General features: G+C 39.4%; 1 protein-coding gene across 3 annotated transcripts in view; it reads right to left on the bottom strand.

Moving 5' to 3' along the window:
- Window positions 1–22,573, bottom strand: part of LOC137638826 (sodium/mannose cotransporter SLC5A10-like) — a 92,969-nt gene that overhangs the window by 63,167 nt on the left and 7,229 nt on the right. The window contains exon 1 of one of the 3 annotated variants that reach the window (XM_068371215.1): window positions 2,513–2,754. The exons of the other annotated variants lie outside the window; for them this stretch is intronic. Coding sequence (XP_068227316.1) covers window positions 2,513–2,602 — 90 coding nt within the window. The 5' untranslated portion in view covers window positions 2,603–2,754. Of the gene's footprint in view, window positions 1–2,512; window positions 2,755–22,573 lie in introns of those variants that run through there. 3 annotated transcript variants of the gene reach the window in all.

The following is a 22,573-nucleotide window of genomic DNA, read 5'->3' as shown; positions in this document are numbered from 1 at the left end:
AAATCATCACACCAAATTTCACGAGATTCGGTCAAATAATTTTTGAGTTATGATAATAAAAAACAAATATATATAAATACTCGCTTAACAAAATATAACCTGGCGAAGGTAAAACTCCGATAGGCATAAAATATAATAACGACATGAGTCTTTCACACAGTCTCTATAGCAGATTATACAATTCTTTTGCTTCCTCACAATGTATTGAAATTTTCAAGGTCTGAATTCCCTATAAAAAGAACAGTGCCTTCCTCCTCTATGTCAGCTGGGACTGGAATAAGGAATTTGGGCCATGTGGTCCGGAGCTGGGGCCAAGAAGGTCATACAACGCCCTGATTTAAATGGAGTAAAATCCCGCAGTTGCACCGAGATGTAAATTCGAGAGGTTAGGCGGCATGATGAAAGAAAGAAGCAGGAACGGATATAGAGTACGACTGACTTACGAAGCAATTTACTCAACAAACTATGCATTAACAACGGATCAAAATCCTACATTCGTTGAAGAATGATAAATACGTTTAATGAAAATAAAATAGGATTTAAAACTTCTATTTAATAAGTATTCATGGCTAAATATATTTTTTATTTAAAAACATATTTAGAAAAATAGTAAAAATTTCAATTTTAAATACACTATATGCAAAATAAAAAAAAATATATGTAAATATAGTGATGTATATATGTTATACATTGTAAGATTGTAAATGTGTATTTCATAATAAAACAAAACAAAAATATATCGTTCAGTGGAGACCGCTTATACAAGCTCCTTCTCAAAGGTTTTCCTAGAGTTTGCCCCGAGGGGAAGCTGGTTTCCACAGTAGGAAGAAATGTACGGTGGAGTTATCCTTATCGTGCGTTGTTTGCGTTTCTTCTTGGGAGTAAGTTCGGATCAAAATAATTTCGTTTTAGAGACATTCATTACGAGAATAAGCTCAATGTAATGAAATATAGGAACTATTCAATGACACACTCATATCTAAAGGTTTTAATTCGGATTCTGAATCTAAATTTTGCGACATTTCATTAGTGTTATTTGTTTGTTTGGGCTACAATAAACCGATTTGAATTTAATGTAGAGGAGCCTCTAATAACGTTAATGATGGATCATATCCCCTTACATGTTTCAGCGCGCGCGCGCGCGCGAGAGAGAGAGAGAGAGAGAGAGAGAGAGAGAGAGAGAGAGAGAGATCCCAATGAGAAAAAAAAATTCGGTACCGACACAATTGCTTTATCATGGATCATATTTCACATTTGTAAAATTCTTAAATCTAACAATATTCCCTATATATATATATATATATATATATATATATATATATATATATATATATATATATATATATATATATATATGCTGTTAAAAATTGCCGTAAAACAGCAAAAATCGTAGATTAAATGTCAGGCATTTTCCGTTTTAAAAATAGATATATTGGTGTAAAGGAGTGATATTACGGTCACCAGCCCGTGAAAGATAATACCAAAGTTAGGTATAATTACGGTCGCCTGTAATTTACTGAAATACGGCTGAGAACAGTATATTTTTACGGAGAATTTCCGATTAAAATTACGTCTTTATTAACACTGTATGCCCAGACTATTATCATACTTCCTAGTTAAAGATTATGATATTTTGGGGGTGTGGTATTCGTCATTTTAAAGGTTTAAAATCAACTCATGAGTGGCAAGGGTAAGGGACTGAAATTGCCCTATGAAGTAGGACAATGCCCTAGATATTGACCATATATACATATGATCAGCGCCCAAGCCCCCTCTCCACCAAAGCTAAGACCAAGGAGGGCCAGGCAATGACTGCTGAGGACTCAGCAGATATACCTATATGCTCCTCCAAACCCCACATCCTTAGCTCACAAGGATGGCAAGATTGCAGTGACCAAAGAAACTCACTAGTTTTAGCGGACTCAAACCCCTGTCTGGGGTTCACCAGTCAGGGACGTTACCACATCGACCACCACAACCCCATTTGTCTCCATTTGATTCTTAAATTCGATATTCAATTCCTCCTTGGTACGTAACACATGTTTTGAACATTAAAATATCTAAATATAGATAGTTATGATCGTGAATGTGTAATCGAAAGTGCAATTTACTTGAAGGGTAAGATGAAAATCATTATTCAAGAGACTTCCTTCACTAGACAATTTTGAGCTTTTAAATTGAAGCAGTAAATCATAATTTCTTGATTTCCTTTTTTCTTTTTTATTTTAGTATAAATCAACCGCACCAATTTACCCTAAACGAGTTCAATGCTATGAGAGCATAAAACAAAATCATGCACGGACATTATAAAAACAAGAAAAAACCCGAAAGGGTTATTTCTCACGAGCTTGTCTGTGTAACCTTACGCACTTTCAGATAAGACCGAAACACGTGGAAAGCAGTACAAATTTATACAACCCCTTGACATGAGACGGGAGATAATAGTTGCATGACACTGCATCAAACTAAGGTAAAAAAAAAAAACTCACCAAACGTCTCTCCGTTGACTTACCCAGAGTCCCACACCAAGCACAAAAACGAAATACATCGCAATCACAAGCACATCAACCCATGTGAGTCTAGTTCCCCCAAGTAGCTCCATGACTTTAGCATGAAATTGGTATATTATAAAAATAATCAACTTCTGTTTTCCAGTAAGTCAAACACAGTATTTCGCTAGAAGAGAGTTTCTCATTCCAGACGGAGCCGTTCGTTGGTCGGCGAAGGGAGACTTGACAACTGAGACCTTTGCAGCTTGCATCTCAACAAGGCCAACGTTGCCACCTTACCAGTGTTTACGAACAGAGAACGTATGGTGGAAGAGAAAAACAATCTTACGTCAACACAGATATGAAGAGGGTGTAAAGTAAACCTCAATTAAACCACAACGAACCAGTTGAATAAATAGGTTACTTTTTGAGGGCAAATGTGATGTAAAATTTTGCATTTTAATTAGTTGTTACGGTCAAGTTGCTGGGCCCAGCCTTACGTAGGTGCCAGTTGGGATTATTTGCACTATATAATACATTTCCTATTATATTTACCATTGAACAGAGAATCTAAGAATTTTTACCAGTTAATAGAATAATTTTTGTTAAAGTAGGATGAAAATACAACTACTGCTTTTATATTGCCAAAACTAGTTTTATTCTTGGCAAGATATGGAATTGGGAAACAATAATTTATAAAACGCTTTCATCCTTTTTATATGCATTTTAACATTTCAGGTTCCACAATATATAATAGACTAGATTTTGATTCTAATCTTCGTTCTTTCCATATAATGTAGCAGTGGTATGATTTTTACTTTGAATATTCTAAAGGCATTTTAAAAATAGACTAACCACCATTTTTATTCTTTTATTGTAAGATTTTGTTGTGGCGTGAATTGATTTTAAAAGTAATAGTGTGCTCTGTTCTTCAAGTTTTAGTGATATTCGAATATTTTATTCCCTCTTGACAATTAGTTTACCCGAAGGTTTCAATTTATCACTGATATTAAATTTTCCCCCAAAGCGGACCAAAGATTCATTTTGTAAAACTCAGCTCTTTACTTAATAATATGTCGTGGTCCCTTTAAGTAATATTTATAATGGCTATGGTGTATATTTAACATGTCGACTTTAATTTATTTTCTCTAAGCTTCTATTACCACAATCACAGTCGCCATCACTATCACAATCAGACTTGTCATCACTATCACAATCCGAGTCGTTGCCATTATCCTTAAGCAGATGATCAGGCCATGTAAGCAAACTCAGTTGTCCTGACAAGGTCACTAAATAAGATTTTGACAGTCTTCATTATCAAAATGGGGCAACTAAGGAAGATGGCGCTTTCAAGAATGCTAATTTTAGGAACCATCTACATGAGAAATAAACTAAATGGTGGTCCAGTGCGGATCTATGCATGAAGTGTTCTATGAATTATGAGTTTGTGTTATAAACTCTTAAGTGTTTTCGATTGAAATCCTGGAACAGGATCTAGGACATCTGATAATGCCACTTTCTATTGGCTACAATAATAGAGTGTACAAGATCTTACCATTGTTTTCAGGTAATTTAGGTTACTGGTTTGAAATAGGTTAACAATCTTACCTTAAGGCTGCCTAGGTTAAGGAAACTCGGGATGGATTTGATTGACCAGGATAAAAGGCATTTTGACAATTAGTCAGGGCAAAATACAGTTTAACCCCCCAAAAATTGTAACAACAGGTTTCTCAACTGAATCTGGTAGGTTTTAATGTACTTTTTAACATACTAAGAGTTTACCAAACTATGACCCCCGGAAAAGTGTTTTTTTCAAGATGGCGTCCAAGATGGCCGCCGAAACCTTTGAACCATCATAACTCTATAACTATCAACTCAAATTTGATGATCTTGGTGTCTATTCCTACATTTTTGGGGGCAAAGAACACATTAAGACAACTAGGGATATCATTGAGCTGTTAAATCATTACGAAATTGGATTCTTGACCTTCAGATGTTCACTATCACCTTATACACAAACACTTACAACAAGTAATAGTTAAAAAATTTATTCTTAGAGGTATAATGATGGCAAACTAATTATGAGCGTCTTCTATAGGGTTGTTAACTTACAGTACTCATGTTTATATAATCTTCTAATCATATCAAATCATAATTACACTTAAGAGCCTTATATTTCAAGTACTTGATTACAGTAGTTAATGACACTTATACACATAGAACAAGTTTCAGAATTTCAATTTTGAGTGTTATCCTCCTCCTCAGTATCAACCTCTCGAGTGTTGTTTGGATTGCTACAGTTTTCAGTCTGTCAAGGGCCACATACACCAGTGCAAGGGAGTCCATAATGTCTATAGCTGCATCGAGATAATCTGCATTCCTCTGAACAGTTGCAATGGATAATTTTCAAGAGTTTGTCAGGTGCAGCATTGTTTTGGGTCATAACTGGAGTTTCCATCTCCATTCAATTGGGTTCATTTCACTTGCCTTTCCCATCCATACCATAATTTGGAAGTACACACGTTGGCTATGGAAACTTGTTGCTGATGATGTTTGGGGAAGCCTTTCAAGAGTGACAAATGCTTCAGCAGTTGTCACTCTCTTGGTGAAAAGTATATGGCGCAGTGATGATAGTGTATCATTAGATTTGCCACCAAAGCAATCAATCATCAGTTCTTTGCCAAGATCTCCTCTTGAGATTTGTTTTGAAGGTTGAATTAACTCACACAGGAATTCATGACAGGCTCAGATTTCACTGATTTCCGGAAGACTGACTTTTTTCCAATGACAAAAATCCTTGAAGTGGAATCACAGCCGAGTAGGCATGTACAAAGAGTAATTCAGTGCATACATCACCATCTAGAGTTTCTTTCAACAGGTTAATGTTATATACTTTGTGTTCTCTTGACTGCTTGCTTGCGTCAGAATGGAATTTAATGGTCTCATTGTCTGTTCTGGTATAATGAAGGAGAAGGATCAGCAAATCTGTATCCTCACCAACCAACGTTGTTTTGTAATGATGGGATAGTTCAACAGTTGCCTTAACGATATCAACATCTGCGTCACCTGGTGACTGAATGACATGGCATCCCCTTTTAGTTAGTGCTGTGCTGATAAGAGAAATCATGTCTGACTTATTTTTGTCACGAGATAGAAAGTCCTCCTTTTTGCCTGAAAACTCTGTTTCTGCTGTAAAACTAATCATAGGGTGCAGGTTTTTTCCTTGTCTCGGATGTGTGTTGTCTTTTATAGAGGGGCCTTCACCATCTCCATCGAACACCACTGTTGCTTGTCCATAATTTCTCACAGTGAAGTCTGCATAAGACTCGGCTATTGTATAATATGAGTCCCCTTTCTTCCATGATAAACGTTGGAGCAATGAGCCTCCATCAAGCACATAACAATCTGTTTTAGGTTTAGAGTTAATCACAGCCTCACTTGAAAAGGCTGCAACATGGTCTCGAATTGCCTGAGCAAGCAGAGGTTTATCTGCTTTTCGAAGAATGTTCTTGGTCTTAAAGAGGGCTGGAGGATACGGGCTTAGCTCATATGTCAAAATCTCTTCAAGGGAAAGATCTCCTGATTTTGACACGACAAGGGAACGCTAGGTCAGAAGGGCAGGATCAATGGTACGATCAGGAGCACTCTTCACAGCAGAGATATTTCCAAGGGGTTGGGCTCTGTCTTTCCGCTTAAATTTGTAAGTAAATGCTGGCTTTACAATCATATCTTCAATGATCTTGTTCCCAACTGATTCAAAGGCATGTACATTCACATCTGGTCCAGCCACTATTCCGTTGACAATATTTCTCAGAGTAGTATCAGATGTGAAGAGTGAACAGGCTGCAATCTTTGTCTGAATTTTCTCAAGATCAGATGCATCTCTTTTGATGCGTGCCTCAGTTAAATCTTTGTGTTGTGGACTTGTAATATAGGTTAGGTCGGTAAAATCTTGCATTGCACTGTTGTACTCAGATGTTACAGGTTGAGATAAGGTCCAAAGATTACGCATCTCCTCGGTCATCCCACTGCCATGGGTTAGACCACCAGTGCTATTTAGAGACCTCATCAATGTTTGTTCTAGGACAAGATCACTACTTGGTACTGCCCAGCAATGATTGCTCCTTCGAACAACATGAAAACCATCAAGGAACTTTCGATAAACATCTGGGTGCTTTTCCTCCAGGTTGCTCATTTGCTGCAGGTAGTAATGAACAGTTCGCAGATAATTGAAGTACCCAGCTGCAGCAAAGACAGTTAGGCAATTGGACACTGCCTGCAAATGCATCAACCAAGATCCAGTACGATCTGCCTTGATCAACATTCTTGCTATGTCAACAGTACACTGATAATTCAGCCACAACTGGCTTGTCTTTGAGGTTTGAGCAAGTTCAGATTTCTTCTTCTCCATTACTGTCTCAAGTTTTATCAAAACCTCAGAACAAGCAGCATCTTCTAGCATCATCTCTCCAATAAGAAGGGATGAGTACAATTCCTCTGCCTGATCCAGCAATATCTGAATCTGAGGATCATCTTTGGCCATTTCCATTACAAGCTGGCTATGTAGGCACTTGTCAACAAGAAGGTGGTCCTGCAAACCCCTCTGGACAGCTTTCCCTGTTAATATGTGCACCACGGCAGTTTCTCCATAAACAGTCTCAAGTATGTTTTTGAGGCCAGTCCCTTCCATGACAGTTCCTATGGCCACCAGCAAGTTCATGAGTGTATGATTTGATATAATTAGAAGATTATATAAATATGAGTACTGTAAGTTAACAACCCTATAGAAGATGCTCATAGTTAGTTTGCTATCATTATACCTCTAAGAATAAATTTTTTTAACTATTGCTTGTTGTAGGTGTTTGTGTATAAGGTGATAGTGAACATCTGAAGGTCAAGAATCCAATTTCATAATGATTTAACAGCTCAATGGTATCCCTAGTTGTCTTAATATGTTCTTTGCCCCCAAAAATGTAGGAATAGACACGAAGATCATCAAATTTGAGTTGATAGTTATAGAGTTATGATGGTTCAAAGGTTTTGGCGGCCATCTTGGACGCCATCTTGAAAAAAACACTTTTCCGGGGGTCATATTTTGGTAAACTTTTAGTATGTTTAAAAGTACATTAAAACCTACCAGAATCAGTTGAGAAACCTTTTGTTACAATTTTTGGGGGGTTGAGGGGGTATTTTCCATATATTGACCCTATTAAATGGCCTTTAGTACTGAATGTAGCCGAGGAATGGCTTGTTACTGGACTACAGTAGAAAGTAAAAATTCTAGAAGAAGGAAAGTGGAAAAAGAGAAAAGAGATAGTTCGGAAGGAGAAATTGAGTACCATGTTGAAAGTTGAGTAAGTTGAGGGGAAAAAATAAAAATGCTGATATTCGAGTAGAAATATCGTTTAACCCTAAAAAAAATGCTGGAAAATGTGTTTCAACTGTTCCTGGGTTCATGTGATGTGTAGAATGTCATACTAAAAGTCTACCAAAATGCAAATAATACAAAGCTGGGAAATCCAAGAGGGCCGCAAATGCATAAAAAGGTGTAATGACTTCCTTAGTATTCACTCTTCAATGATATATAAGATGTCTACACCTAGGTTTTCTGGGTCAAAGATTACAATGGAAACAGTCAAATTTCCTTTTAATCTTCATATAATGAAATAGAAGATGGTATCCAATAATGACCACTGATATACAGATATATACTAAATTAACCGTATAATATCAAATATCAATATATACAAAACATACCATAACTTAACAGTACATCACTTATGAAACTAGTGTTTCGTCACTACCAGAGTCTTAAAAGTCTAAACTTAACAATATGATAATCTTACTATCTATCAAGTGCATACATATTTCATTAGCAGTGTTAATGCATAGACTAATTTATACTCCTCTGTACCAACCGTGTGTCACACGATCGTACATGGTAACATTTTATTTTGTGTATATATTATGCTTGTATCTTCGCTCTCCCCTCGCACTAAAAAGAACCTGAATAAACATGCATCTTTTTTTCACCGTTAATTGTTAACTGGTGTGGTATCAGTTGAACAGGAAATTTCCTGTTGCATTGAACCTGAAATAATGTATGTGTTTTTCTCACCGTTAACTGTTAACAGGTACGGTGTCGGTTGAACAAGAAATTTCCTGTTGCATTGAGATTTTGTATATATAGGTGTGTGTCTGTAATAGTTACTCAGTTGCTTTCATCCTGCCTTTGAGTCACAACCTTCTCTCGGCTCATCACACCTCGTCTTCCTCCTGATTGTATGGATTATCCCAATTTTCTAATTGGCATTGCCCAGAGGCAGGTGTACATGGTAATCCATACACCCCTGCAACAACACCGCGATAATCGGCAGGCAGATTTGCAGTTACAATTTATTATCTTCAACAGATTGTTTGGAACTGCATTGACATCTGACATTACAAGTGTTAACTTAGTACCCTCTATCTTCCAACCCAAGTTCAACACATTCATGTCCCTCTCTTTCCCAATCCAGTTCATTATCTGGTAATAAACTATGAGAATAAAATCTGAATGTAAGATTCTGTTGGGGGTAGCCATTACCTTGGCTCCGGTGTGTTCAATTACTTTCTGTTCTTGGTTTGGAGAGAGGAATTGATCAGCACAAGATTGCAACAAAGAATTACCTTTGACTAACTTTTGAAATGCAGCCATTTTTCCTACACCAAAGATGTGAAATGTACTATCACATCCAGTAAAAGAGTGGATGATAAACAGGTGAGAGCATAGTTTATCTCTCAGGACTGACTTAAGACTGTTGATGTGGTTCACTGTTGTGGCAGTTGATTAAACTGACCTGAAATGAAGGTCCCTGCTATCTGTCTGTGCAAAATGAAGGAGTAGAATTAACGTAGTGATATGGAATTATGATTCTTCAACTGCAGGCTTAGTAATATCTATGTCAGCATCACCAGGTGAGTTGATGACAACACATCCTCTTTTCCTAAGTTTACCACTAATCAGATCAAATAAGGCTTACTTGTTGATATCCTCGACAAAAACTCTTCCTTCCTGCCACAGAACTAAGTGTCTACTGTAACATTAACAACAGGGTGAAATTTTTGCCCTAAACACCTTTCGTGAGTGTTGCCATTTGATTGACAGAACTCCATTATAGCCATCAATAGCCACTGTTGCCACCCCATATTTTCGAATGGGGAGATCTGCATATGACTCAGCTATTGTGCTGTAGCTATCACCCTTCTTTCAGGGTACTCAATGTAATAAGGATTCTCCATTGAGCAAGCGAGCCATCAGGTGATGACTGAGAGACAAGACGAGATGCAACTAACTTTATTTGGACGCAATATATATACAACCCGTTCCAGTCAAGAAGGGACTCTTCTACTCAAGAACGGCACAAAAATTCAAACATAATTATACAAGAACATACAGGATTAAACAGGTTTATCAGTGCGAGGGGAGAGCGCTACCGATGGTAAACAAAACACAGAAATACCATTAGAGGCATACTGCAGGCAGGTCACATGACAGGAGATATGCTGGTTTTAGGCGATCAATAGAGACCCAGTCTTCCTTGCCACGCATATTGATGAGGAATGTTTTCGGCGTACGATGGATCACAAGGAAAGGGCCCATATGCGGGGGTGTTAGCAGTAGCTTGCTAGTGTCATTGCGCAAGAAGACCTGCGTTGCCGAGTGCAGATCTGTCATTATGTGTTGCTTAGCTGGCAGCTTGTAAGTCTGGCGGCATTGAGTAAATTTTCCCACAACGTGACATAGGTGCTGGAAATTATCGAAGGAGGTTGCAGATGTAAAGAATTTGGCTAGGACGACCCCGTCTTTACACTATTTCAGCTGCCGAGACATCAATGGTGACCTTAGGAGTGATCTCTAGTCCCAGGAGGACCCAGGTAAGCTGATTAAACCATTTGGAATCCTTGCAGTGGGACATCAAAGCAGCTTTATGGGTACGGTGAAAACGTTTAACCATTCCGTTGGCAGCAGAGTTGTATGGGATTGTCTGATGGAGTGAGATTCCCAGGAGATTGCTAATGATGTCCACAATTGAGAGGTGAAAGTGGTACCCCTGTTGGAAGTAATATGCTCAGGGACACTAAATTTCGCTATCATCCCGAGAGTCAGGCAGATGTACACGAGGCAGACTTTGTAGTTTCCATGGGAATGGCTTCAGGCCAATGAGTGGAGCGGTCGATGACAGTAAACAGGTAAAAGTGTACTTGTGATGTGGGTAGGTGACCTACAACATCGGCATGAATGTGGGGAAGGCGCCGCTGAGGTTGAGGAAAGGGGTCCACTCCTGAATCCTTGTGTCGATTTACTTTTGAGGTTTGGCATGGAGTACAGGCTTGGACCCAATCCTCAGCAGCCTTAATGATACCATGCCAATTTTCTTTTTTATTTTCAGTAGCTGTGCAGTAGAACGGCATGAGGGATGTGAAAGGCTATGAAGGAAATCAAACACCTGTCGGCGCATGGAGAAGATATCCATGGACAAGGTCTACCAGTACTGACGTCACAGAGGAGGGTGGTGTTGGAGTCGTCGAGAAGGACTTCCTCCCAACAGAGCGATGTGCAGGATGTTCTACATGCTTGGTACTCAGGATCTTTTTGTTTGGCTTCTGCCAAGGCATTGTAATACAATCCCATGTGAATGACGGACGATGTGTTTCTTGACAGGGTTTCGGCAACGAGATTAATTTTCTCAGGGATGTATTGAAAGATACAATTGTATTCAGCCATGGCGGAGAGATGTCGACGTTGAGAGGCAGACCAGATGTCAGAGAAAGCATGCACCAAAGGCATGTGGTTTGTGCAAAGGACGAAGAGGGTACCTTCCAAGAAGTGGTGAAAGTGATGGACATCCAAGTGCACCGCCAACAAATTCATGATTGAAGGTAGAGTAGCTGGATCCCACCTTGGACAGTTTTCTACTGAAGAAGGCCAACAGACGGGGCGAGCTGTTGACCACCTGCTCGAGGACTCTCCAAATAGTAATATCACTGGTATTAGTGGAGAGAAGGAGAGGTGTATGTGGCACGGGAAAAGTGAGAGCAGAGGTTAATAGAGCATTCTTTGCATTGCAGAAGGTGGCTTCTTAAAGGGGGCCCCACTTCAGGTTTTCTTGTCTTGCCATTGAGGGAGACGTAGAGGTGGGCAAGAGTGGTGGAAAATGGCTAGCAGGAAACTATGACAATAGCTAATCATGCCCAAGAATTCTTGTAGTGCTTTGACGGTCAAGGGGGTGGAGACGTTCTGGACAGCTTCTACCTTCTCAGGGTGAGGGTGCATTCCTTCAGGGATGATGCAGTGCCCTAAGAACGCTACTGGCTCTCCAGTGAGAGCAAGTGGTGTTGTAGCCAGTGAAATTAGACTTCTGAAAGTGTTTTAAACAATGTCGAGGCTGTGCAGTAAGTGCAATTGGATGTGTAGCCGGTGATTTTAGCATTCTTGAAGCATTGTAAAAGTTTTAGGAGTTGTGCGCTAAAAGTACACTTGTCGTACCGGACTACAACGCCGTTATGTTGTAGGTGGTTGAACCCGATGCATAGATGCCGGAGGTGTTCCTCTTTGGAGAAAGAGAACACAAGTAAGTCGTCCATGTAACATATATAGAAGAGGAGGTCCCCTAACATGCTGTCCATGATAAGTTTTAAAGTGGCCCCACCATTACGAAGGGCAAGACAGGAATAAATGAAAATGTATGTACCGAATGGGGTGGTGATGGCGGTCTTGAGGATGTCTTTAGGGTTCATGGGCACCTGATAATAACCCTTCACTTCAGGAGGGTGAGCAGGGAGAAAACCTTTGCTCTTTGCAAGTAGGAGGTTATGTCGGCGATATTTGGGAGGCCCAATACTTTCCGTTTCGGAATACTTTTGTTTAAAGGCTACCAAATAATCCGGTGCCAGACGCCTGAATCTGGTGAATACTGGGCATCTCGTCATCTTGATATGGTGATAAACACTGTGTTCGTTGGGAACCGTAGGCGTTTGACGAAGTTCCGGAAGGAAAACATCTGGGTACAACGTGAGGAGGAGTTTGTAGGCATCCGTGAATGCACTGGTGTGGAGAGCGAGGTCGTAGGGGTTGGGTTGGAGAGGAGTCGAGGAGTAAGAATCCATATGGACTAACCATCGGTGAGCTACATCGACCAGGAGGTGAAAATTTAATAGGAAGTCTGCACCAAGGATGGGGAATGTGACGTCAGAAACGAGAAACTTCCAAATATATTTGGCGCTCTCCAAACAAAAATGTGAGTGTTTCATAATCATGGGTGGGTATTGCAGATCCATTGCCAGCTACCAGGCAGATGTTGGCAAACTTATACAAACTACGTCGTGTCCTGGAGAGTGGCCTTGGCAAAAGAGAACGACAAGTACCAGTGTTTATCAAAAATCGCAAACCCGTATCTGCACTATGTAAATATGAAAAGATTAGTGACAGGGGAGGCTAACGTCGCAAGCGATGCCCTACTTACTTGTTTTTTGGCCACTGACAACCATTCGCATGTTTTTTCACAACGGCCCCAAATTTGGAGTGGTAGTAGTATAACTGCGGCCGATGGGCATTATTAATTGGCTGGAGAGGGCATTGATTCTGGCGCAAGCGAGGGGTGGTATATGTGGGTGGTGGGCGGCTTTTTCACCTCTCCGGCACATCACAGGGTAAGCGTCTGTGTCCTACCGCTTTCATGTTAGCTTCGGTCAATATTAAATAGTTGTCCACATCATCATGAGTAGAGGCCTCGATGGAGATCTGGAAGGTGGTAAAGTGGCTGTCCATAAGGGCTTCAAATTTTGGTCATCAGGTACTTCATTGGCAAAATATCAAACATCATGGATGGCAGTATGTACCTAAAGGGCACGAAGTAGATTTCCTTTCATGAGGAGAGCTGTCTGCGGCAGGTTGCAGGCATTGGTCATTTCCTTGAGGGCGTGCGAACCCTTTTGGTGCCCCAATGGTTCTTGAGAATGCTGAAAAAGTATTACTCTGTGCGCGGCTGGTGATGGCGAGTACTGCTCCAGGAGGTATGATTTGGGTGCATCCTACATTATTAGCGCGTCTTCTTTGCTTGCAACACCAATCAGAGATTTCCTGGAAATTGCCCCTAGGGATTGCCCCGTGAAGGTAATCTGCTTTGGTGTTTGACAGTCATGCCCTTGATGCGAAACTGAACTTCAGCACACTGGAACCAGGCTAATGCTTTTCCGCTTGCAAAGGGCAGTAGTTTCACTGAGGCCTGGTGTGCTGAAGAGGCAGGCTTGGTGGGCCGCATATTAAAACAGTAAGGCACAGAAGTGAGGGGGAAGGCAGGAGGGAGCAGTCACTCCAAGGTCCCTAATGTGCAAGCGAGCCGTTTGGTGATGACTGAGAGGGCTTTGTCACAGCTCCGGCACATCACAGGGTAAGCGTCTGTGTCCTACCGCTTTCACGTTAGCCTCGGTCGATGTTAAATAGTTGTCCACTTCGTCAGGAGTAGAGGCCTTGATGGAGATCTGGAAGGTGGTAAAGTGGCTGTCCATAAGGGCATCAAATTTTGTATATCGGATACTTCATGGGCAAAATATCAAACATCGTGGATGGCAGTACGTACCCAAAGGGCACGAAGTAGATTCCCTTTCATGAGGAGAGCTGTCTGCAGCACGTTGCAGGCGAGCGACATTGGTCCTTTCCTTGAGGGCGTTCAAAGCCTTGCTATGTACGCAGCTGGTGATGGCGAGAACTGCTCCAGAAGGTATAATTTGAGGGTATACTACATTATAAGCGTGTCTCCTTTGCTTGCAACACCAATCAGAGATTTCCTGGAAATTGATCCCATGGATCCCCCGAGAAGGTAACCTGCTTTTGTGTTTGACAGAGTCACGCCCTTGATGTGAAACTGGACTTCAGCACGCTGGAACCAGGTAAACGCTTCTCCGTATGCAAAGGGCGGTAGTTTCACCGAGGCTTGGTGTGCTGAAGAGGCAGGTTTGGTGGTCGGCATCTTAAAACAGTAAGGCACAGAAGTGAGGGGGCAGGCTGGAGGGAACGGTCACTCCGCTGTTCCCTAATGTGCAAGCGAGCCATTAGGTGATGACAGAGACAAGACGAATGCAACTAACTTTATTTGAACGGAGCATGAGTACATAGATACCCGTTTCAGTCAAGTACGGCACAAAAATTCAAACACAACGATACAAGAACATGTAAACATAAACAGGTTATCAGTGCAAGGGGAGAGCAGTAACGATAATATACAAAAACTAGAAATACTGTTACAGTGTACGAGCGTGTGTGATACACATGCAGTAAATCATCTAGGACATAGTACTCTGTCTGAGGAGCAGATTTGAGGTGGATCTACACCTGCTTCTTTCTAATGGTCTGAGATAGTGTGAATGAGCTGTGGTTTATCTGGCTTACGAAATACATTTCTAATCTCAAAAAGAGCTGGGAGAATGGGCTAAGCTCATATCCTGAGACATTTTTCAATGACAGCCCCACTATTTTTGCCACTACCAATAATCTCTGGAATAATAGGGTAAGATCAATACTTTGATCTGGTGCAACCTAGATGCAGGAACATCGAGAAGTGTTATGGCTTTATCTTTCATCTTAAAAGAGTATCTGAAAGCAGACTGCCCAATCATATTTTCAATAATTTTCTTTCCAAATGGACTTCTATTCAACCATATTTACGGTGGGTTTTGCTACTACACTACTGACTACATTCTATAGAGAGAAGTCTTCTGAAAAGGGTGAAGATAATAGTAATTTGGTCTTGAGCTTTTGTATGTCTGAAGCGTCCCTCCTCATCCTTGCCTTGGTAAAATCTTTAAGTTGACCACTGGTAGCATAGGAAAAGTCGTTTGATTCCTACATTTTTCAGTGATGGGAGCTGACATTGTCCACAATGACCTCTACCCTTCTGTCATACCACCTCCCGAGTCAGTCCACCAGAGGTTTTTAGTGACCTCATTAAAATGTTTTCAAATATCAAGATCAAAACCAAAGCCTGCCCAGTACCGATCAGTATGATGGATCACATGACCATTGAAAAATTTCTGAAACACGTCAGGATAGGATAAGTGAGCTCTAGTTGCTCCATCTCCTGGACATAGAAATGTGCAGACTCAGAGATAACTGTAGTGGCCAGCTGATGTAAATATTAGGAGAGACTCAGAAACAGCACTTATATGTAATAACCAAGATCCAGTACGATCTACCATGATTAATCTTCTTACAACTTCCAACACCTTCTGATAATTAAGCCATAGATGACTTAAGTCTTTGACCTATCACTAAGTTCTGACTTCCATTTTCCCAATTCCATATTGATTTTAAGTACTGAATCTGATTTCATAACACTCTCCAATGGTGAGTATGCATTCTCACACTTAAAAACCAAAGATGCGACCTCTGGTCTGTCACTAACTAGATCTGAATCAATTATGTGGTTCAGTGATTCGGCTGTAAGCAGATGGCCACGGATAGCTCTCTATCCAGATTTTCCTGTCATTATATGATCTACTGAGTTCTCACCATATTCCACCTGTAGAATGTCTTTTATGCCTGTATTATTCATGATGGATCCAGTGGCGATTCTAGGACTCTGAAAGTGGGGGGGCCACTTCAGGGCCAATATAAATTTTGGGGGGGCATTTATTGTTGGTGGCTAGGTGGCACTCTGAAGACAATATTATGTCATTAATGAAATAACAAATGACAATAATAACACCTCATTACTTTCATAACTTGCATTTGTAAAACATATACATGTATGCCTACACAAACAGTATGATAATGGAGGTTATTCGTATTACTTAAAAAAAAATATATATGTATTTCTTGCAATATATTTTTAACAAAATCGCAAAAATATGGCAAAAATATCTTCAAAACAAAAATGAATCATGAGTTATGAATGTAATGTAAATATTATGTTGATATTAAAACCCCATGCAAGCATGCATGAAGTAATGCAGTGTTGCCAATAGGGCGAGTTTCCCTTTCCTGAGGTGAAGTAGATTATAGTACGTATATTTAGTGCAGCTTAATTCTACGATTATCATGCCGGCTATCAAATTCATCAACAAAACAGTCTAAATCAATTCCCTCGGCACGTGCACTTTCAATGGACAGTAATGCCATATTACTCAATCTAGCACTGGTCATGGAATTTCTGAGAAATGTTTTCACTAATTTCATTTTTGAAAAACTTCTCTCACAAGAAGCACTGGTAACAGGAAGAGTGACAGATATTAACAATAGTTTGTACAAACAGTCAAATGCAGCCTTATAAGGACTAAGGAATGACAGGAATTGTGTAATGGATGTAGGCTGTATTGGCTCTTTCGTGAGTAATTTCTTCACCAGAGGGATCTCATATTGTAAATCATTTTGACTGACCGAGTATGCCATTGCATATGGCTTCAAGTCTTCTTCTAACAAGAATGTCTGTCCTCCAGGACAGAGAGCTGAAATACCACAGAAAATTGCATTTGACTCTTTGGAGAAACGACGGTCTAATTCACTAATTAAGCAGTCTAGGACTTCATAGAAAATCCTGATGTGTTGCACATGACATGGAACAGAAGATCCTTGACCACTTGTTTCAAACACGATAAATCCATCAAGCTTACGAGGTTTCTTTACCCGTTTTCTTGTTGTTGTTGGTGTAATGCAGCATTTCCTGCAGAGTTCATTAACCTTCTCAGAGTAATGGTCATTCAAGTCAGAGTTGCGTACATTAACTAAATGTTCATGGAGTGACGAAATTAGATTTGCTGCTTTTCCTAGGTCTGCTTGTTTATCCTGTAGCTGTGTAGACACTTTATTAACTTTTCCAAGAATATCTGTGAAAAATTGCAATAAGTAAACAAACTCTGCATCAATCTGGCCAAGCAAACCGCGAGCGGATACAGCTCGGGCACCAATGTCATCTTCAGAAATTTCCTTCAAAAGTCTCATTATGCATTGCAGACGGAGTAGAGCATTTTCACACGAAGTGGCCCGACACCACCACCTTGTGTCACTGAGATGCTGCAGTTCTCGTACTTGTTCTTTAGGCAACATTTCACGCTGTATCAAAATGAATTTCTCATGAACTACCGAGTTACTAGCAAAGATATAGAGTTCTTCAAGCAAACTAAAGAATTCAGCAGCTTCGGGTACATACTTTGCAACATTTATCAACACTAAATTGAGCCTGTGTCCATAGCAGTGTATATAATATGCAAAAGGAGCTTTATCACGAATTCGTTTCTGAACACCACTAATCCCTCCACTCATCACTGATGCCCCATCAAATCCTAATCCTACAAGAGAAGATTTGTAATCCAACCCCAGTTTATCCAAACTCTTCAAAATAATATCTGTGATAGAGGCAGCATCCAACAAGTCCATCTGAGTGAAAGAAATGAAGCACTCCTGAATACAATTTGCTATTTCATCATAAAATCTAATAACTAATGCCAACTGCTCTGCCTTACTAACATCCTTGGCTTCATCAGCTTGAACAGAAAAGTAATGACATGACCTAACTTTTTCTGCAATTTCTTCCTTCACCATACATGCAAGTGTGTCAATCATCTCATTCTGTATTGCAGAACAAGTGTATTTTTCATTTTTTGGACCACTTTCTACTCTATCAGCTATAATAGGATCACGTTTAGCAGTGAATCTGAGAATCTTACGAATATTTCCTGGATTCAGTTCATCATCACCTTCTCTATGTCCTCTCTGCGAAATGTCTTGTGTTACAGTCAACAGGATTATTTCACCTAATGTCTTTTTGTAATGACGATTTTCAAGAACTTTCTTCTGGTATGCCTCACTTATACACTGAGCAATTGATGTTTTATCAGCTTTATTTCGTTGATAGTCCGCCCATGCAATACAAGAAGTTTTGTGGCACTGAGAGGAAATGTGCTTTTCGATGGCACCATCTTTTCCATGTGCTTTCTTCCATCGTCTAAAGCCACTCTTCATGAATGCTTCATCTGCATTGCCATATGTTGGTGGAGCAAAGTGCCTGCATGCAAAACAGAACATTGCATCTCGTTCTTTAGAATATTCAGCCCATTCATATTTGTCGAACCAAGCCCCTACAAAAGACCGAGCATGAGACTTTCCTTCACTATGCCTTGGATACTCTTTTAATCGTACCTGAATAGGATTCTCAGAAGCAGATTGAGAAATGTCAGCTGGTGCAGAATCTTCCTTTTTCTGTTTCTTTGTTGGATGATCATGTGAACTTGATCTTGCAGGATTGCCAATACTTTCACGATCACAGTCTCCCTCTGACTTCTTAGCAGGTTTATCAGATTCAAGGTTTACTGTCAATGGTGTATCACATTCACTGCGTTTTTTAATTACAAATTTATCCATGATTGTCTATAGTACAATAAAATTATCTGTGATAGTAAGTTCTGAAAAAAAAAATAAATTAAATCAAATAATCACACGTAATTCACAATTAACACAACACACCTGTCACCACAGAAAAATGTGATAAAATTTGCGGTTTTGCCGACTACCGACTGGAAGAATAGAAGATGATGACAGCACGCACACACACACACTGTCACACACACACATACACACACACACACACACACACACCCACACCCACATATATATATATATATATATATATATATATATATATATATATATGTGTGTGTGTGGGTGTGTGTGTGTGTGTGTGTGTGTATAACATGTATACAGTATAATAAATATATGCACATATAGGCCTACACTATCACTGCCAACATTCACGAATCACAAAAATTATGATACAATTAGGCCTAGACGATTTTTATTATTATAGGAATTGTTTTCTATGTAAAAATAAAATGGGGTTAATTGTCACCGACTCACCAGCTACTTGTATTTTGGCCTATTTAGTTATTTTCTTTCAAATATGGCTAACGACAATATTTATATTTGGCTTTTGTCAGATCTGTTTGTGAAAAGGTTAACACTGGGTTGAAGGGTTAAAACTTGACTTGGGATATAGACCTACATCATATAACAAAAAAATTAGTGTACATTGTTTGCTACTTTACACCCGCCTGTCAGATTCTTCTCATTCTTTTTCTAAGATTTCGTATAATTATTTTTTTACTCTATTTTCGTATCCGCTTCTTATGTGAAACACCCACATACTGTACATAAAGATCGAATATCGCATAGCCACTAGTCTACTCCCACTTTGTATGAGACGAAATAATGAATACCACTTATGCTCAAATGCACTTATGCACAAATAATTATGCTTTAGACACTCAATAAGACACTAATCGGGTAAAAACTGACTTGACCGGCTCACAGTCTCACAGAAACGGACTACATGTACTGATCACATCATCACATCATACATGGAAGAAACATACGCGTCTGATTCGCGTCACACAAACACAAGCGGGCGAGGAGGACGGAGGTGTAAAAAAAATTCCAATAATTTTAATCTAGCAACGTTACCATCTTTTTTTTTTTTTTTTGTGATTACGTTTAGTTATTGTGATAGGATGGGATATTTGAGTGTATATATAGTATACTGTATAATTTATAAGGTATATATATATATTATATATTATATTATATTATTATATATGCCTAAACTAAGCTTATTTAGAATTAGGATATGGAAACAAAAACTGGGGGGGCCAAGCTGGGGGCCAGCCAAAAAACTGGGGGGGCCATGGCCCCCCCTGCCCGCCCCCCCCTAGAATCGCCACTGGATGGATCCAATTGCACCCAACAAGTTCATTAGTGTGTGAAAGCATCCTAACAAGAGAATTATTTCCTTCAAATGCCTATTCTGAGGTGCATCAACAATGATCTCACTTACTTTCCAGTACAGGGGCTGGTCAAATATTATTGGTGTGATACCATGTTTTACTGCTTGCTTATAGATAAATTCCAGTGTCACCCGGGTACAAGTCAATCATGGGCAGAAACATGAGGACTAATCAGGGTGTTTATATCCCTGATAAATTATATGCATCATACATTCATACCAGACCATTTTGACATTTCCTGTTCAAAGCTAAATGATAGTTCCCATAGAATATCAAACATTTGATTACCTTTTTGTGCTTTTTTGTTATTTGTTTAAACACTACCTTATGGCAGGCGTGGGTGGCAAGGCGACAGTTCACTATGAAAATCCTTGAGTTCTCCACCTATTCAAGTTCTGAAACAATTTGTCTTGGAATGACGAGTAGTCTTTTTTGGCTTGGAGTAAAGGCAGAAATTATCCCCAACGCATTGAAGGAGCCTCTACCATCAATGAAAATATTATTGTGATCAACGTTGTCAACAGTGAACAGAAGTCACATCTACTGAATCAATATCCTCACACAAATATCTACAGCAGCAGTGTCAGCAGCATTCTGTACAAATCTTAGAACTACTCTGTATGCAAAATCCAATATAAGGCAAATTATCTTCAAGGAACCTTGAACGATACAAAGGATGTGTTTGTAAGGCAAGACATATCTGTATTGGGGATAAAACATTTCGAGGACGTACTACCTGAATGATTGCCTGTCCAACACCTACTCTTATCTTCCCCCACAAACAAAATATCCAGTATTGTTGGAGGACTGACAGAAAGATACTTCAAAGCAATATAAAATGTTAGTACATCTGTACCTGGATATTAGTCTGTAACAGAGGGAACTTACAGTTTTTATATCACTTTTGATAAGTCTAGCTGCAGTTTCGAAAATTTTTCTCTTCCACATCAGTGTCCCTATCACACAAGAAATATGATCGAAGGATGTGGGAACTTTTTTCCCTCATTGTAACAATATAATTTTGCCCTTATTCTTCTATTATATATATTGAGTCCCCATAATGCTCTTTCAAATTTTTGTTTAAGGTACTGATTGCCATATGGAAAGGAAATCTTCACTACAAAGATATTCTTTCATTTCATCCCTTAGGGCAGACACTGTAAATTGTTCCTCATCAAGATAAGAGCACATTTTCGAAAAGGCCTGATCTTGGTCTTCTTTTTTTGGGTTGTCCTGATTTTCTTTGTTTTGTATTTGGCTCCACCTTAAACCCATGGGGAATATCACACCAGATAGAAAGTTCCTATCACAGGAGTGGTGATATACAGTTGGCTGCCTGTAAGTCACAACCATAGTACTAAATTCGACCTATCACCGTAACACCTCAGTCATTCAAATGGTCACTACAACACTGCAATATTGTTTTAATAAAATTATCGGTGTTCACAAAACTGAAATCTGAAGCTTTAAATGTAACTTTAGTTCAACAGAAAAGACAATTGGATTTCCTATCAAATGGTCCGGTGAATGCCAGCGCAATTTCGTTCGAGCAAATGGTTTACTTTAGTTCTTGTTTGATGAATTTGTAGTGTCATGTAGGTTTATGTACCGCTTACGACAATTTAAATGAACTATGCAACAAATGTCACAATAATGCTGTCATCTCTTTTAGCACTTGCTTCATTGATTCCACTGGCACCCTTTTCACGAATTCTGACTGCATCATTCTGGCTCTCAATTTCTTTCTTGCAGATTGGGCATGTTGGTGGGTAGACATCAGTAGTACTATTTTTGGGCACATTCGAGGTTAGGGGTCAGTGATACACATTCAATTATTTCAATAGTTCCATTGTATTCCTCGACCCTCAAAACCTAGGTATAAACATCATAGTTATCATTCTAAAGTAAATAACAAGAAATCTATTTGCATGTTAATGTATTGGCGGGCATCTCGGATTTGGCGGCTTTCCAATGGTCAGAAATGAGTAGACTTTTATTATGTCATTATCTACATAAAATGGTACCAGAATCAGTTGAAAAACCTTTTCTAGCAATTTTTGTGGGGTTCAAGGGTTTTTTTGTCATCTCTGTACAACTATGAGGCATATTCCTCTGCCAAAAATTAACAGCAATAGGATATAACCTAAGTAGCATAGATAAATGCGTAGCAAACCAGACAAGTCAAGATAGTGGAAATAATAGGTTATAACAAAGTACAAGGTAATAATGTTTCAATTTTTAAATGTACGAGAAGGAAAATCAAGATGGAGAAT

The sequence above is a fragment of the Palaemon carinicauda genome, chromosome 3, assembly GCF_036898095.1.
Source record: "Palaemon carinicauda isolate YSFRI2023 chromosome 3, ASM3689809v2, whole genome shotgun sequence".
Lineage (NCBI taxonomy): Eukaryota > Metazoa > Arthropoda > Malacostraca > Decapoda > Palaemonidae > Palaemon > Palaemon carinicauda.
This window is presented reverse-complemented; position numbering and strand designations above follow the sequence as displayed.